Raw genomic sequence first — 19,528 nt, forward strand, 5'->3', positions numbered from 1 at the left:
TGCTATTATTGTGATATATAATAAACTTAGCCTATTATTAAAAATTGTTAGTGCCATAATATTACATCTGTTAATCTAACAAAAGAGAGGAGAGCAAGTATATATTTAGATCATTTGTTATATTGACATCATTTACCATGGATTTGGAATAAGCAAAAGTGTTATTTGTTTATTCCAGTATAACATTTTAAAAAATATTTTTTAGTTCTCAATGGACCTTTATATTATTTATTTATATGCAGTGCTGAGAATCGAACCCAGTGCCTTACACATGCTAGGCAAACACTCTTACCACTGAGCCACAACCCCAGCCCCTACGTTATACTTTTACTTTCAAGATTTTTCATTTTGTCTCTGGTGTTCAGCATTTTACTGCGATATATCTGAATTTATTTTATTTGAAGATCATTGAGCTCCTCAAATGTGTAGATTAATTTTTTTCATCAAATTTGGGAAATGTTTACCTACTAATTTTTTGAAATTTTTTGGTACTTTCCTCATTTATATATTGGTGTACTTAATGATGTTTCACATTTTTCTGAAGCTTTACTTTTCCTTATTATTTTTCTCTTTTTCTTTACATTATGATACTTATCAATCATTCTTTAAGCTTGCAATGAACTAGGTAGATTATATTTTTATTTTTTATTTTGAGACACGGTTGCTTAGGTGTCAGTAAGTTGTTTAGGCCCTTGCTTAGTTGCTGAGTCTGTCCTTGAACTTGCAATCCTCCTGCTTATCCTCCTGAGCCACTGGTATTACAGGCATGTGCCACTAAGATTTCTGTGTCTGTAACAGAAGCTTTAAAATCTTAGTGGGTTAAATTATATGGGACCGCTCATAAAACTTGGGGTCTTGCTTGTGCTAGACACTTAAGTGCTCTGCCACTGAGATACATCACCAGCCCTTGATTTTTTTTTTCTTTTGCTATTTTGTATTTCCTGTCTAGCCTATTCAGTGAATTACTTAATTTGGTTATTGTATTTCATAATTTCTTTCTGGCTCTTTATAATTTGTTTCTTCATTGCTAGTCTTAATTTGATGAGACATTGTCATCATACCTACATACCTTTTTTTCCCTTCTTCCTTTCTTTCTTTTTTACTTGTCCTACTGATTGAACCCCCAGGGGTTCAATAGCACCACTGTGCTATATCCACAGCCCTTTTTATTTTTTGAGACAGGGTTGCTTAGGTATCAGTAATTTGCTTAGGCCCTTGCTTATTTGCTGAGTCTGGCCTTGAACTTGCAATCCTCCTGCTTATTCTCCTGAGCCACTGGTATTACAGGCATGCACCACTAAGATTTCTGAGTCTGTAACGGAAGCTTTGAAATCTTAGTGGGTTAAATTATATGGGACCTCTCATAGGTAGTTTCTTTTTTCTGGTATTTGTTGTTTGTTTTCCTATGAATTTCTCGTTTTTGTTTATTTGCCTATCAGTTTTTTGTTAAACTGAACTAGGTAGATTACATATTATAGCAACTTTGGCTACTGTTTTCCTCCCCCCTCTTTTTTTTTTTAAATTTAGTATTTGCCTTGATGGTTTTAGTAAAGTGTATTTTCCCTGTGGTATGAAGCCTGTGTCAGTGTTCAGAGGGCATAAGCTTCAGACATAAAATCACTCTAGGATGACAGTTGTTTCAAGCATCTTTTGTCCTTGATCTCTTTTGTGCTGCATGCCTTGTTTGGTATCACATCAGATCTTAGGCTCCATTAATTGTTTAGCTCACTGGTCTATTGTTTCTGACAAGGCCTTGAGCATGAATTGTTTCACAGTTTGATCCAATTAAATTCAGGCAGGAGTAGTTTTTGAGGCCAGTTTGTTTTGACCTCCAGAGGGCTGTTCAGTGTTTTTTCCCCCACTGGTTCTCTCTGGTAACTTGACCTGTGCTTTTTCTTATTGTTCTTAATTAAAAAGAACCTCCTACCTCTCTTAATTGCCACAAAATTCTCCATTTTTCCCCCAGTTTATCCTCAAGTTAGAACTTCCTGGCATACTGTGTTGCAAATAAATTAATTTCTTTTGAGGAGAGGTTTTTTTTTTTTTCTTCTTGTGGATGGCCTCTCTTCCTGAACAAAATCTTTGAGCCACCACCTTGAATGCTGGGTGAGGGTAATAATCTCTGACCTTTTTGGCTTGCCTATTTTGTATAGCATCTCTGGCCTAAAAGCAATCTGGGGTAAGGATTTCAGTCTTCTAATCCTGCCAGCCCTTAAGTACAGCTTCCAGCCTGAGTGGTGACTTAGAGGAAAGGAGCCCTTGTCCTTTTGGCCATACTCACCAGAAATTTAGCTTCTTTAACTTAGAGTTGTATCACAACCTGCACAACACATTTTTTTTTTTATGCATTCATCTGTTGATGTGCATCTGGGTTGATTCCATATCTTGGCTACTGTGAACAGTGCTGCAATAAAAGTAAGTAATCTTCAACATAGTGACTTCAATTCCTTTGGATTTATTACCAGTAGAAGGCTTATTGGGCTCATAGGGTAATTCTGTTTCTAGTGTTTTGAGGAACCTCCAAACTGTTTTCCATAATGGCTGTAGTAATTTACATTTCTACCAACAGCATGTGAGGGTGTGAGATTTCCCCTTTCTCTGGCCATATCTTTAGTGGCATTATTGTTTGTCTTTTTAAAAAATTTTAGCCATTCATACTAGGGTGAGATGATAACCTAATTGTGATCATGATTTGCATTTCCTGATAATTAGTGGTGTTGAACATTATTTTCATACACTTGTTGGCTATTTGTATGTCCTTGAGAAATGTCTTTTCAACATCATTTGCCTGAAAAGGAAATTGAATTGTTAATTGGATTATTTGGTTTTTGCCATTGGGTTCGAGTTCCTTGTATATCCTGCGACTTAATCCATTGTCATATAGATAGTCTACAAATATTTTCTCTCATTCTGTAGTTTGTCTATGCACTTTGTTGATTGTTTCTTTTGCAGTACAGAAGCTTTTTAGTTTGAAGTAATCCTACTTGTTAATTTTTGCTTTTGTTGGTTGTGCTGTTAGGATCACATCCAAAAATCTTATATTGAGACCAATGTTTTGAAGTATTTCTATGTGCTTTCTTCTCATAGTTTCATAGTTTTGGACCTTATATTAAAGTCTTTCAGCCATTTTGAGTTGATTTTTGTATTTGGTGAGAGAGAAAGGTTTCATTTCTTTCTTCTAAAGCATGTGGATGTCCAGTTTTTCCAGCATCATTTATTGAAGAGAGTCTTACCTTTCATGGGTAAGTTCTTTCTGCCTTTGTTGAAAGTCAATCGACTGTAAATATATGAATTTTTTCTGGATTCTCTGCTCTGTTCATTTTTCTGTTTGATTTTATGTCAGTACTATGCTATTTTGGTTACTGTTGTAAAGAAGTCACGTGTTAACAGTGCATCTAGCTTTGTTCTTTTTGTTTAGTATTGCTTTGGTTATTAGAGGTGTTTTGTATTAATGTTTTGATTGTAATTCCGTTGAATCTGTAGATTTCTTTAGGTAGTATGGATACTTTCACAATATTAATTCGGGGGCTAGGGTCATAGCCCAGCAGTAGAGCAAATGCTTTGCACACATAAGGCCATGGGTTCAATCCCTAGCACTAGAACAGAACAAAACAGTATTAATTTCTTCAATCCATGAATGTAGCATGTCTTTCTACTTTTTTCTATTCTCTTCATTTTCTTTCATAAGTATTTTGTAATTTTTATTGTAGAGATTGTTCATTTCCTTGGTAAAATTGATTCCTAGGGTGTGTGTGAGTGTGAGTTTTAATTTTAACTATTGTGAATAGGATTGCTTTCCTGATTACTTTCTTGGTAGTTTCATCATTATCGAGTAAAAATAACTGATGTTGTATTTATGTTATCTGTAAATAGATAATTTGACGTCCCCATTGTACTTAGATGCCCATTCATTTTTTTCTCTTATTGCTATGGCTGATATTTCTAATACTATGTTAAATAAGTTTGGTGAAAGGTGATATCCTTTTCTTCTTCCTGATCTTAAGAGAAATAATTTCAGTTTTTTTCCATTCAGTATGATGTACTCTGTCATGTATAACCCTTATCTTGTTGAGGTACTGTCTTCAATACTTAATTTTTGAGGGGTTTTATCATGAAAGAATATCTAATTATACCATACTTTTTTTTGCATCTATTGAGGTCATCCATACAGTTTTTAATCCTTTATCTCTTTTTTTGATTACTACAAATGTTTATTTTTTTATTTGTTCTAATTAGTTATACGTGATAGCAGAATGCATTTTGATTCATTGTACACAAATGGAGCTCCTTTATTCTCTTAATGTGATATGTTAATTGCTTAACAGAATTTTGATCCATCTGCATCCCTGGGATAATTCTACTTCATCAGGATGTATAATCCTTTTCATGTAATGTTAGACTTATTTTGCTAGTAAAAATACTAGCAAATTACAATTTTCAATAAAATTGTTGAAAATTTTTGCATTTGTTCTTATTAAGGATATTGGTCTCTTTACCAGTGGATTATCACAGTTGTTATCCAGTTTTAGTAGATTCTCTTCAACAAATATTTGCTTAAGGACAGATACAGAAATTTTAATTTAAAAAAAATTGTTTTCTTACCAGTTATGCTTGTTTCACTAGGTAACCAGTCCATGGATATTTCTCACTGCTATCTAGGAAATAGAACTCTTATCATAACTTAAAAACTTACCAGTCTGTCTTTTAGTGCATACTTTTTTAAAAATCTAAGTTTGAATGATTATATTATTTTTTTCATGATTAGGCTTGACAAATGTTTGTCTAAGTTTTAACTGGAAATGATTGCACACACCTGTCATCCTAACTACTTAGAGGCTGAAGCCAGGAGATTTATAAGTTCAAGGCCAGCCTCATCAACTTAGTGAGATCTTATCTCAAAATAAAATTTTAAAAGAGGCTAAACATGGGGCTGAGGCTGTAGCTCAGTGGTAGAATGCTTGCCTCACACATGTGAGGCACTGGGTTCAATCCTCAGGACCACATAAAAATAAATAAAGACATTGTGTCCATCTACAACTAAAAAAAAAAAAATTTTAAAGAAAAAAGGGAACTAAGAATGGAACTCAGTGGTAGAGTGCTTTCCAGCATGTATAGGTCCTGAGTTTAAACCCAATACCACTGAAGAGAAAAACAAAGAGAAGTCAAGGTATCAGTTTTTGGAAATGGAGACACACACACACACATACACACATTTTTTACTTTTTTAAATGGCTTTTTAAAGTGTAAAATTGCCAGATGCAGTGGTGCATGCCTATAACCCCAGCAACTTTGGAGGCTGAGGAAAGAGGATCACAAGTTCAAGGCTAGCCTCAGCAATTTACTGAGGTCCTAAGCACCTTCACGAGATCCTACCTCAAAAGATAAAAAGGGCTGGAGATGTGACTCAGTTGTAAAAGTGTCCCAGGGTTCAATCCCTGATACAAGAAAAATAAAAGATAATAAAAAGATTAAAATTAATTTGTTTTTACATTTATTACTTCTTATACACTAACAATTATTTGCTCTATTTATTTTAATGATTTCCTTACTCTTTACCTAAAATCTTAATTTTTTTTTTTTTCTTTTTGAGACTGGATTTCACTGTGTTAGCCAGTCTGGTCTCAAACTTGTGATCCTTCTGCCTTAGCCTCCCAAATTGCTGAGATTATAGGTGTGCACTCCTATACCAGGCTCTAACTAAAATCTTTAAAACTAGGTTTTATGAGTGTGTTTTTTTGTTTGTTTGTTTGTTTTGTTTTTACTAGTTTGGTTAGTCCAGTATTGGGCAGTAACAGCAAAAGTATTCTTTGTTGTTGTTGTCTTTGTTTTTTGGTGCTAGAGATCGAATCTAGAGTACTTAGCCACTGAGCCACATCCCTAGCCCTTTTTTATGTGTTTTGTTTGTTTTGAGACAGGGTCTGAATAAGTTTTTAGGGCCTCACTAAGTTACCGAGGCAGCTTTGAATTTGCAATCCTCCTGCCTCAACCTCCTGAGCTGCTGGGATTACCTGGCCCATGTTTGCTTTTGTTCATAGAATAATTAGTGAAACCTTTGTACCAAAGGCTATTTTTCTACATCTGGTTGATTTTGTCATTTTGTTGTTGTTGTTGTTTGTTTGCTTGTTTTTGCATTCTTTCTTCTTACTGCTTCATCTGACCCTAACCCTGTGAAATCAAGATTGTTAGCCACTGTTATTAGCTTTTGATCTTTTTGTGGTATATTTTTCCTCCTGTTATTGGTGATTTCCTATGATTCAATGAAATCTCAGCAGTAAAGGGGACTTCATGTGTAGGAGTTCTTGTGTGTCCATTTGTCCATCTTGAATATTCATGGGGTTCTGCGACTCTTTCTATTGATTTGGAGAAGAATTATAGTAAGATGGGTAAGAACCTATGGCTCTTGCAGCTACCCTGCTTGGACTAGAATCCCAACTCTTCCACAACATCACAGAGAGTTTCTCAGAAGCATTCATTGCAATTCAGCCTTTGATGATTTCAATTTGTACTTCCTATTTTGTCTCATCCCATTTATACTATTTCTTGAATAAATTACTTTAAGTATGGAATATGTGGCTGTTTTTCTTTCTCAGAGCCTTTGCAGATAAAAGACTTTTTTCTTTTCTGGATATTAAATGGGAAGGAATGACTAGAGTTTTGTGATCAAATCACATATTTTTCCAGAAGTTTTTCATTTGTTTCTTGGCTTATGTTATACATTATCATAGTTTTCAGTTCTGTACTTTAATTGTAAATAAAATAAAAACCTGAGTCAGTCTCTTTGCTGTTAGTTGTTGGGTCTGTCCTTGGCTCTATTGCTCACAGTACTTGTTCTTTATTACCACTCACATCTGTCAGCCATGGATTTGGCTCCCAGTTTTGAGTTGGTGGCTAATATACTCTTACCTCTTTCTTCGTATGTCTCGCTGCATAGGACTTCTCCAACTGGAAGTTTTATAGGTATTTCAAACTGCATATTCAAATTTTCATGCCTCTCGTCCTCCATCCTGCCTGTTTCTCTTATTTTTCCTCTGCTACTAGACCACACAACTATCTGGGCAGATTCTGAGACAGATACCTGTGAGTTAGGTCCAACATTTTTATCTCTGTCACAGCCCAATAAAAGTCATCGTCTTTCTGACTCCATAGTTTCATCATCTAGCTTGTGATGAATTAATGTTTGCTGACTCAGTAATTGACATACTACTACAGGATATTTCTAATGTAGTGCAGTTTCATCATATAATACAGGTAAATATAAAGTCCTAATTAACAGGTTTTAATTATCTCTGACCCCAGGATACTAAACGATTTCTACTTGACAACATCCCTTAGTTTCTGTTGCTTCTAATTAATTAGGATTGTATTTTTATAGGAACCAGTGACATTTAAAGATGTGGCTGTGGACCTCACCCAGGAGGAATGGCAGCAAATGAAACCTGCTGAGAGAAACTTGTACCGGGATGTGATGCTGGAGAACTATAGCAACCTTGTCATAGTGGGTAAGGGAAGTTTTATAGTTAACACAGAATTCCTTTCCCTTTCTAAAACTTGTGGAGACATGAGTTTGCCAGATGAGCCTAGCCCTCGCTTTCTTTACATGATATTTTTGTGCCAAGATGGTCAGAGTAAAGACTGATTTACAAATACTTTGTTGGGGCTGGGGTTGTGACTCAGCTGTAGAGCACTCACCTAGCACGTGCGAAGCCTTGGGTTCGATCCTCAACACCATGTAAAAATAAATAAATATAATAGAGATATTTTTAAAAAATACTTTATGTCATTCTGAAAGCTCTCATCCTTTTTAAGCCCTCAAGACTCAGCCCAAGACATTATATGGTTGTCTCCAGCAGTAACATCCACTCTCTTTGCTGTTTCACATGATAGGTTTTCAAGTCACCAAACCAGATGTGATTTTCAAGTTGGAACAAGAAGAGGAGCCATGGGTGATAGAAGAAGAAATGTTTTGGAGGCATTCTCCAGGTGAATAAGTTAAAAGTAGACCTAAGTGAGAAAGCCACATGACAGTTGTTCATCAAATGGTTGCTACTGTTATACATTTTCCAAGATTTTTCTAAAGGTCCCTGTTGTCTAGAGTGACAAATAGTATGAGCGCCTTGCATTGTTGTGACACTTCTAGGTATTATTCTTCCCATATTGGGCACTGTCTTCCCTTTTTCAAATTTTAGAGGACCAGGGTTAGTAGTCCCGTCTGATTTCAGGATACCAAACTTCCCTAATTCATTTTCAACTTCCTTTCAGGATTGTTGTCGTCTGTGGTCCTTGGACTCTCTCTCCTTTATGTTCGTCATTTTGTTTTCTTATGCATTCAGTATTTTGTGGATGTATAGTATTTTTAAAACATGTTTATCCCACAATTAGATTTCTTTAGTTTCTTCTTTCCATTTTGAAGAGCTTAAAAGTTGGGTTTTGTAACAGTTGTTATATTTCCCACTAAAATTCATAATCCTTATAATCCCATGGTTTAGAAATATATTTTTAGTTTAGAAGTCCCACAGGATTAACTTTCAGCACATTAACTTTTTACCATCTTTAAAATGAAGTTTTCTATTCCTGCTTTACAGGAATAGAAATTTAATTTAATTTTTGATAGTATAGTATATGCTTGGTTAAAAAATAAAAATAATCCAAAAGATATATTGAAAAGTAAATTTCCCTTATCCTTAGCACTTAGTCCCTTCCTTTCATCGGTTGTATACAGTTCATTTTTGAGTGTTGTCCTGGCTAGTCTGTTTTTTGTTTTTGGTATGAGGGATTAAACCCAGGGGCACTGAACCACTGAGCCACATCCCCAGCTATTTTTGTTTTTTATTTTGAGACAGGGTCTCACTAAGTTGCTCAGAGCCTTGCTGAGTTGCTGAGGCTGGCTTTAAACATGGAATCCTCCTGCTTCACCCTCCCCAGCCACTAGGATTATAGGCATATGCCACTGTTCCCAGCTGTCCAGGCTATTCTTGATGGATTATTGTACCATATGAGTAGTTTTAGACTTAACTTGTGTTTCCTAATATAAACCTGTAGAATTTTAATGAGCTTATGCTAGATATATGAATTAACTTTCAGCACGTTGACTTTTTGCCATCTTTACAATGAAGTTTTCTCTACAAAACTGTTGTGTGTTTGTGTATATCTACTTTTGTGTCATTCAGAAGGGGAGCTTTGAAAGTTTTTGCTTTATTTATAGCATGGTACATTTCTCTTTAAGCTTACCTATGTGTTAGACAAGAGAACAAGAAGCTCTATTTAAGAATTGAAAAGAAAGTTATAAAACCATCTTTATTTACAGATGATAGGATTGTATTTATTAGGAAAAAGAGAAACAACTGAGAAAGTGCAACAAATAGAGAATCCAGTTATATGGTAAAATATCAAATTAACAAAAATTGGTAGCTTTTATATATGCTTTATCCAAGAAGATACAAAAGAAAGGAAACCATATTTATAGTAGTGACATTAAGGATGAAATAACTATTCTGGGCATGGACAAGGAACAGTATATAATACAAAGTCCTTCCCTCATGGACCTGGAGATTCTGAGGGCCAGGTATGCGACTTAGTGGTAGAGTGCTTGCCTGGCATGCATAAGGTCTTAGGTTCAGTTCTCAGCGCTGCAAAAACAAATAGAGTTCCTGAGATTTGTAACATAAGAAAATACCTTTTTAATTTTTGATTGATAATTGGACATTTTATTTATTTATTTTTTTGTGGTATTGGAGATTGAATCCAGGGATGTTTTACCATCGACTTACATCCCTAGCCTTTCCTCTTTATTTTTATTTTGAAGTGGTGTGGCTAAGTTACTTAGGGCTTCACTAAGTTGTTGAGGTTGGCCTAGATCTTGCAGTCCTGCCTCAGCCTCTGGAGTTGCTGGGATTACAAGTATGCGTCTCCATGCCCTATGCTATATCTTGCACCATGCTTTTTTCTCCAATACGTGGTTCCCTGACAATGTTAGAGAATTTTCTTGCTCCCCACATTTTAATGTTGCTTGGAGAAGCAGTGTGATAATTTCCTGTAAAATACCACTTTTTCCCCCTTGCATATTCATAGGTTTGTTTTGTTTTTCTTGAAATTTTAGAATTTTATGAGTCTGTGTTTTCGTATTGATCAGTCAGGAATAATTTTTTCCTTTCAACTTACGGATTATGTTTTTTGTTTAGCATCATTGTTTAGACTTGATGCTGAGTCCTTTTGTTCATCATTAAATGAGGGTACTTTCTCCTGCATCTACTATTTATAGAAGGATAATATGGAAAATTATTGGAGAAATTGCTCTGAGCTAGTAGCAAGCCACTTTATCTCACACTGCCGTCCTTATCATACAATGTTTTGTGATGAGTGTTGGTTTACCCTTTCCCACAGATCAAAGAGAGATTATTGTTTCATGCTTCCTTTAGAACTCGGTGTCGCTTCTATCCTCCTATGCAGGTATAATGTTTACTTGCATCTCCTTATTCAAATTCTGCCTTCCCTAACATTTGTCAGGGCCAGTTGGATTCATTGTGTTGCAGTCAGTATAACTGGATCTCATTGTTACAAAGGCTGTACCTCTGTTTTTTGAGAACTCTGTCTTCTGCACTTACCATCCTGAGATAAGAAACAACAGCCACTATCTCTGGGTTTCTTCTCTACCTCAACTAGTCTATTCTCTGTTCCTGTATTCTGGAACTGGAATTTATCTGCCCCTTTTTGGGGAGAAGGGAGTGCTAGAAATTGAACCTAGTGGCACTCTACCATTAGCTACACCCCCAGTTCTATTTATTTATTTACTTGCTTGCTTGCTTGCTTGTTTTTGGTATCAGGGATTGAACCCAACCACTGAGTGATATCCTCAGTGATATCATTTTTGTTTTTTATTTAGAGACAGGGTCTCACTCTGTTGCCTGGCACCTCACCATTGCTGAGGCCGGCTTTGAACTTGTGATCCTCCTATCTCAGCTTCCTGAGTTGCTGGGATTATAGGTGTGTGTACCATGTCCAACTTTAGCTGCCTTTTAGTTTTATTGAAAATACATTTTCTGGGGCTGGGGATGTGGCTCAAGCGGTAGCGCGCTCACCTGGCATGCGTGCGGCCCGGGTTCGATCCTCAGCACCACATACAAACAAAGATGTTGTGTCCGCCGAAAACTGAAAAATAAATATTAAAATTTTCTCTCTCTCTCTCTCTCTCTCTCACAAAGAAAAAAGAAAAAGAAAATACATTTTCTGCTTCTTAATGTCTGCAGAGTAGAGAGGAGATGGAGATGTTTAATTACACCATATTGAAATAAAACATCCTCCATGCTATATTTGATTCTGTGGCTCACCCTTTTTGGAAATATCTTTCTTCTTTAATCCTCTCTAAAGGATTAATATTTTTTTCTTGGTTTCTGTTCATTGTTTATTTCTGTCTTTTTTTAAATGAAGAGTCCATAACTCCTTTTTGAGTCACATCATGTCTCCCAAAACAGTTCAAATTGGCATTTTTCCTCTCTGTACCTTCATGATGCATCTGTATTCTTCTCATTAACTCATTTTTTAACTCCAATAATGACAGTATTAGAATATGTATCTTTTATATTTCCAAAATTGTGGACCTCTTCACATCTTTGCTTTTAATTATGAGTGCTCTTACCTTTCCAGGTACTAGCAGTTATTAAATGTTGAACTTAGTTTCCAATAAATGGTCTTCTATCTTGCCTAACTCTAAACTAACATTCTATTTCCTCTCTACCAGGATATTTGATTCTGAATACATGTACTCTCTCTTATATGTTTCCCCATTTTGATGTCCAATAATACTTAAATTACCAAGAGAAAAGCCTGTGCTTTATTCCTGAAAATGATTCATGAGTTGATTGTGATAGAACTGTATTTGGATAGATTTTTATTATTGTGTTTAAAGATTTACCTACATTAATTTACTGTGGTATGCAGAATGAAAAAAAGACTTGTGAGAATAATGTGATAGGTGACCTAATCAAAAGTAATAAGATAATGCCAAACTTGTTTCATCTATAACCTCTGTTCCCCAACCCTCTGTTTTTGAGTTGGGGGTTTTACTATGTTCTCAAGCTGATCTCTAACTTGTGTGCTGAAGGAATCTTTCTGCCTCAGCCCCGCTAAGTAGCTGGAACAACTGGTGTGCACGCCATTGCATCCAGCTTTGTTTCATTGCCAAAGTGTTTCACATTTTCCCTTAAGTGGAATTCCATGCCAGTAGATAAGATTTTTAAAAGTATTACCATCACATCTAACAATGTTAATAATAATTTCTTCTATTATCTGAGGCCTAATCTCTGTTCATGTTTTCTTGATCATCACAAGAATATCTTTTTATGACTGGCTTATTAGAATCAAGATTTTAAAAAGTTCATACATTGCATTTGGGGGATTATTGCTCACTTTTGTTTTAGTCCACACTTCCCCTAAACCTATTTTCCCCCACTCTCTTATTTGGGTAGAAACCAATTTATTGCTATTCTAAATTTTAGCAGCTTTTCTTATTAAAGGGCCAGAAAATATACAGCAATCACTCCCTTCCACAGTTTCACTTTTTGCTATTTCAATTACCTACAGACAAAAATATTCAGTGGGATAAGTCCAGAAATAAACAATACCTAAGTTTTAAATTGTACACCATTCTGAATAGAGTTCAAAGCTGTGCCATCTCCACATTGGAAGTGAATTATTACTTTGTTCAGTGTAACCAGGCTATGTACACTATCTGCCTGTTAGTCACTTAGTAGCCTTCTTAGTCATCAGATGGATGATCTCAATATCATAGTGCTTGTCTTCAAATAACCTTTTCTTTTTTTTTTAAAGAGAGAGAGAGAGAGGGAGGGAGGGAGGGACAATTTTTTAATATTTATTTTTTAGTTTTCAGCGGACACAACATCTTTCTTTGTATGTGGTGCTGAGGATCAAACCTGGGCCGCAGGCATGCCTGGCGAGCGCGCTACCGCTTAAGCCATATCCCTAGCCCCCCTCAAATAACCTTTCTTTTACTTAGTTATGGTACCAAGGCACCAGAGTAATAATGCTGGCAATTTGGATATTCCAAAGAGAATTTTTAAATTGCTTTTGTAAGTGAAAAGATCCAGTACATAAGGTAACTTAACAGTATAAAAATTATTTCATTTTTATTATTGTTTATCTCCTGTCCCTCATTTATAAAAATTTATTATAGGCATGTATAGGAGAAACATATACACATAAGCTTCAGTGCTATCTGCAGTCTCAGGCATCTAGTGGAGGTCTTAGAACATATCCCTGCCAAGAAGAATATATTACTATATAGACTTTTTGGGCCACGTAAGGTCTGTATTGCATATTCTTTCTCATTCTCTCTCAATGCCCGCCTTTCTTTTAACAACACTTTAAAAATGCAAAAAACAATTTTATTTCATGGGTTATACAAAAACAAGATACTAATAATTTGCTAACCTCTGCCTCTTACTCTGGATTTGGCAGTTTACCTCCTCATGCTGTTTGAAACATTCTTTCATTCTATTTTTCCTATAATTTGGCTCTATTAGATCAGTTCTTGGGCAGCAATACTTCATATGTGATCCTGTGTGTATTTTATTTTGTTATACATTTGTCCCATTTTAGAAATATTGAGATTGACCAGTGGATTCATGTGCTGTCATTCAGAATTGGTCTCTTTTAATGATAGCCATCAACTTTTTACTTAAAAATTTTAGCAGCAATAATGGATCACCATTGCTCAGGTCATTATTTTATTAGAGATTCCTTCTGGTTTATTAGCTGAAATTCCCCCCTAAAGGAAGATGCTGTCATCAACTATTTACTTGAATTAATGTTTTTACAGGACAGGAAAGAGAAATGATACTCTTTCCCTTTAAAATCTTTTAGAATAGTGATTGGCACTCTAGAATTTGCTGAAGTTTGTCAAGTTAAACCATTATAAATTCATATTTAGAAATTTAAAAAAACTTTTAATTTGAACATTTTAATAAACATATATAAACAAAATTTTAATATTTTAGTACACAGGTTAGCTTACCTTTAGACATAGGATTCTTTGACCAGTGTAATAAATGTCCTGCTCCGGGCAGGACAGTTCTATTTCTCTCAGAACTCCTTCTTCTGTTATGGGAAATCACATATAATCTTGAGCATTATACTTGCTCATTGGTACTGAATTATCATATGAAATAGAACAATATACTGTAATAAAATTGCCAACTTCTGTGCTTTGAGGCCATTATTAAATAAATAAAGGATATATTTGAACACAAATACTGTGGTACCACTATAGTTGGTCTCATAATTGAGAGGCTACTTAGTGACTGACAGGCAGGTCACAAATGCAACATGAATATGCTGGGAAAATATTACATCCAGAGCAGGATGGAGTTAGGTGGTGTATCCCAGAATTTTGTCATCCTACTCAAAATGGCACACAATTTAAAATATATGAATTATTTTTTTCTGGAATTTTCCATTTAACATTTTTTGATTGTGGTTGACCAAAAGTGAAGTCTGTGAAAAGTGAAACTGAGCACATAAAGGGACTACTGTATGTATGTGGAAAAAAGCAATGTGCAGTACAATGACATGACAAAAGGTACATTATCTTTTATGTTAAAAATGGATGGAAAAATATATTTATGTGTGTGTATACATACATATATGTGCATATATGTAAACATGGTATTTGTGTGTGTGTTTAAAGATGAAGGAATAATTCCAAAACCAATGAAAATAAGGCAAAGGAGAAATCAGTATTTTAGGGGTAACTGTAAACCAGACTTCTTTGAATATGTTTCTGGTTGGTAATTTTCCAACTTTTATCAATTAATATAAATGGAAGGTGAGTTTTTATACTCTTAACAATGCTGTCACTATTTCTTTTTCTCTGAACATAGGTATATTACAGTTTTTGGTTGATTTGATTTTCACTGCTTACATTGTTGTGACTGTTGACATGTCATTTCTGAGCTAAATATATTTTTATTTTTTCAAAAAGTTTTAGTTGTAGATGGACACAATACATCTTTATTTTATTTATTTGTTTTTATGTGAAGCTGAGGATCGAACTCAGCCTAACATATGCTAGGCAAGTGCTCTACCACTGAGCCACAACATCAGCCCCTAAATATATATTTATTATGTGTCCTTACATAACTTAGTCATTCCTAAAGTTATCATTTTCTTTATTTTCAGTTTTCTTGGTTTTCTATGTATTTTTAATTTGAAAAATGCTCTTGAAACCTTATTTAAATATGAAATCTATTAGTATTGTTAGTTTACCTTACTTTGATGCATGAAGGGATAAAGGGAAATTTAAAGAACTATTAATTAACAAAGGTACTTTTTTTGTTTTTGAATGATAGATTGTTCTGCAGCATGCTTGAATCAAACAGTTAAAATCTTGTATGAAGTCCTAAATGCCGATGTCTACAATTCTTTTATTTTTTAAATCTTCCCATGTTACATGCCAACTTGTAAGCAACAAAAAGGGATTGGAGAGTTACTATTCAGCATATAAACATTCATGTAATTCATACTTTTTAAAAATATATTTTTTATTTGTTCTAATTAGTTACACATGACAGTAGAATGCATTTTGACACATACACAAATGGAGTGTAATTTCATTCGTCTGGTTGTACATGATGTTACACAAGTCATATAATCATACATGTCATACTTTTTTGCTAACATGAGATATCTGCTTCAGTTGTTTCTAAGTCTAGAACCTATTTGGTTCATTTTCTCTAGAAAATTTTTTTCCTGCTTGGGTTTAGAGAAATGGCAACTTCCTGTGTAAATTGGGAGGTGATGTATTGATCAAGATTCAATTACAGAGAAAAGAATATCCTAGCCACTTGGAAGGCCAAGACAGGGATAACAAGTTTGAGGCCAATGTGAGCAAGTTAGGCTTTGTCTAAAAAATAAAAAGGACTGGGCATAGAGCTCAGTGGTAAATTACCCCTTGGTTAATTATCCCTGGTAAACCTCCCTCAAAGGAAAAAAAAAAGTGTACAACTGCTAATTTTAGAAGAAAGGAATTTAACTTGGTGTGGTAGTATATATCTATAATCCTAGCTCCTCAGGAGACTGGGGCAGGAAGAAAGTTCAAGGGCAGCCTCAGAACTTAGGAGACGTTGCCTTAAAATTAAAAATAAAGATCTGGGATGTGATTGCTCAGTGGTAGAGTACCCCAGAGTTCAGCTTTAATGCCACACACACACACACACACACACACACATACACGGAAGGAACTTATATGAAAATACTAAAATGGCTTACACAATCTGTAGGAGGAATGAAGACACAGGCTTCAAGTTTCTAGGAATGAGTCTCAAAGGTGTACAGAAGTGAGATGTTGAGGGAATTCCTTCTCCCATAATCAAGACAGTGCTTGCAGTTGAACCAGGAAAGACCTTCTATAGCTGTTGGAACCTTGCCACTTGGCATAAGCAAAATGCCCATTCTCTTTCATAAATTAGTTCTGAATTAAGATGTTATATGGATATGTGGCAAGTCTCGATCATATGAGTACATCTTTATTTGAACTTTCTTAGCCTTTGCAAAATGGAAAGACAGTAGGAGGTTGGGATATATATTACCTAAGTGGATTCATAATCCATTTCTTTTCAGTTCTGCTTTTATCCTACTTGTGATTGGTTGGTTGATTGATACCAGGGATTGAACCCAGAGGTGCTTAATCACTGAACCACATCCCCTTAGCCTTTTTTATTTTTTATTTTGAGACAAGGTCTCTCTAAGTTGCTTAGGGCTTCCTAAGTTGCTGTGGCTGGCCTCAAACTATGCAATCCTCCTTCCTCAGCCTCCTGAGTGGTGGGGATTTCACATATGTGCCACCAAGCCCAGCTCTTTAACCTGTTTTTAAAAATTAATAAACTTTATTTTTTAGATCAGTTTTAGATTCACAAAATACAGAAAATAGAGTTTCCATAAACCACCTGTTCTCCTAACACCTCCTCTACTGTCATCATTCACCAAAGTGGTATATTTATTACAACCATTGACAGTGATTTTGATTTTGGCCATTGTATTAGGTGTGTTGTAGTGTCTCGTTGTTTTAATTTGCAGTTAATTTCCTAAGACAAGTGTTTAGCATGTTTTCATGTGCTTATTTACCATTTTTATATATTCTTTGGTAAAGAAGATCTGTTTAGGTCTTTCACCAATGATTTTGCATTGACAGGTCATTACCACCCAATCTCCATAGTTTATGTTAAGAGTTTACTTTTGGTATTTTATATTCTGTGGATTTTGATGAATATGTAATGACATACCTATTATAGCATCATAGAGAATGGTTTTACTGCACTAAAAATTCTGTGTGTTCCTCTAAATTCATTCTTCCCTCTCCTGTAATCCCTGGCAGTCACTGATATTCTTCCATCTCTGTGATTTTACCAGTATGTTTGGAATCATTTGATAGATGGTCTTTTCAGATTAGATTCTTTGATTTAGGAAAATGCATGGAATCTTCCATGTCTTTTTGTGACTTGATAGCTTATCTCTTTTTAGCATTGACAAATATTCCATTGTGTAGATTTATCAGTTTATCCATTCACCTACTAAAGAACAGCTTCAAATTTTGGCAGTTACGAATAAAGCTACTTAAAAATCCTTGTACAGGTTTTTGTATGGACATAAGTTTTCAACTCACTGGAGTAGATACCAAGGAATGTGGTTGCTGAATCATGGTAAGAATATGTTTCGTTTTGTAAGAAACTACCAAACTGCCCTGCAAAGTAGCCACATCATCTTGCATTCCCACCAACAGTGAATGAGAGTACCTGTTGATCCACATCCTTGTCAGCCTTTGGTGTTGCCAGTGTTTTGGATTTTGGCCATTCTAATAGGTATGTAATGCTGTCTTATTGTTCTTTTAATTTGAAATTAATTTCCTATTGATATGATTTTGAGTGTTTTCTTGTGCCTTTTTGCCATCTTCATTGTTAAGATGTCTGTTCAGGTCTTTTGCCTATTTTTTAATCAGGTTGTTTGCTTTCTGAATGTTGAGTTTTAAGAAATCTTGGTTATTATGTTGGCTAATAGTCCTTTCTCACATGTGTGTTATGCATACATTTTTTCCCAGTCTGTGACTTATTTTTTCATTTTCTTGATAATGTCTTTTGCAAAGCAGAAGTTAAATTTTAGTGAAGTCCACATTATTAGTTTTTTCTTTCATTGGGTCTTGCCTTTGGGGTTTATCATCACCATAACCTTAGATCACTCAGATTTTTTTCCTGTATTATCTTCTCAAAGTTTTATACTTTGGTATTTTACTCTTAGATATATGATCCATTTTGAGTTGATTTTTGTGAAGGGTGTAAGATCTATGTCTAGATTGATTTGTATGCAGATGTCCATTTGGTCCAGTCCCATTTGTTATAAGGACTGTCTTTGCTCCATTGTGTTGCCTTTGCTTCTTTGTCAGTCCTCCACTCTTCTTCAGTATTGTATTGTCTATTCTGGGTCTTTTTCCTTCACATAAACATCATAATTAATTTGTCTGTATACACAAAATAGTTTGCAGAGTGGGATCATATTAAACCTACAGATCAAGTTGGGAAGAAATAACATCTTAAAATATCTGGTCTTCTATCTATGAGCATGAAATATCCATTTATTCATTTCTTCTTTGAATTTATTCATCAGAGTTTTGTAGTTTTCTTCATATTTTATACATTTTGTTGTTAGATATATGCCTATTTTGTAATGTAAATGGTAATAGATTTTTGATTTCAGATTCCATTTGTTTGTTGCTCGTATAGGCAATTCATTTTTGTATGTTGTCCTTATATTTTGCAACCTTCCAGTAATTATTAATTCCAGCAAATGATTTGTTGATGGTTTCAGATTTTCTACATAGATGATCACATATCTGTGAACAAAGACTGTTAATATTGTTTCTTCCTTCTCAGTCTACACACCTTTTATTTCCTGTCTTTGTCTTAATTCTTAGCTAGACCTTCCCATGTGATGTTGAAAAGTGGTGGTGAGAAAAAACATGTTCTTGCCTTGTTCCTGTTTATCCCTATATTTTGAGTACTTGAATCCTCTAATTCTTGAACTTCTCCAATGTTTTGTTGCCAAATCATTTTAGGCCTTTAACATTTACATCTTCATAATACTTTAGCTAATCTTTAGATGTGATGTCCAGTTAAGAGTACCATGTATGCCTTTCATCTTACACTGTTTTGTTGAAATCTCTTTTTTACCTATGTCAGCACTCCTATTTCCTTTGTCTTATAAATTTGGCCCTTTATTCTTTTTGGAAAGAATCTTAGAAAGGAGAAGAAATAAGGATGTATTCAGTCCACTGTGTTTAACCAAAATATTCATTTTATCCTTTAGTTTGACTCCCTGATGAGTCACCTATGTGTTATACTTTTCATTTTAATTCAGCTTATTTTGCTGATTTCTTCATTGTACAAGGACATTCTTAAAAATCAGTCAATGCTACTTGGGTCTGTATATGTCAGTTTTTGCTCCAAAATGTTGTCTATTGTAGTTTACT

The 19,528-nt window shown here is 34.8% G+C and overlaps 1 protein-coding gene across 12 annotated transcripts in view; it reads left to right on the forward strand.

Moving 5' to 3' along the window:
- LOC110597012 (zinc finger protein 568) overlaps nucleotides 1-19,528 on the forward strand; it is a 71,950-nt gene that overhangs the window by 14,944 nt on the left and 37,478 nt on the right. For 10 of the 12 annotated variants that reach the window (XM_078033119.1, XM_078033113.1, XM_078033117.1 and 7 more), the window contains 2 exons: nucleotides 7,373-7,499; nucleotides 7,885-7,980. In XM_078033119.1, the coding sequence (XP_077889245.1) occupies nucleotides 7,373-7,499; nucleotides 7,885-7,980 (223 nt within the window). Of the gene's footprint in view, nucleotides 1-7,372; nucleotides 7,500-7,884; nucleotides 7,981-17,788; nucleotides 17,868-19,528 lie in introns of those variants that run through there. The other 2 variants (XM_078033122.1, XM_078033121.1) reach the window with 2 other exon arrangements.

Source organism: Ictidomys tridecemlineatus, chromosome 15 (assembly GCF_052094955.1).
Source record: "Ictidomys tridecemlineatus isolate mIctTri1 chromosome 15, mIctTri1.hap1, whole genome shotgun sequence".
NCBI lineage: Eukaryota > Metazoa > Chordata > Mammalia > Rodentia > Sciuridae > Ictidomys > Ictidomys tridecemlineatus.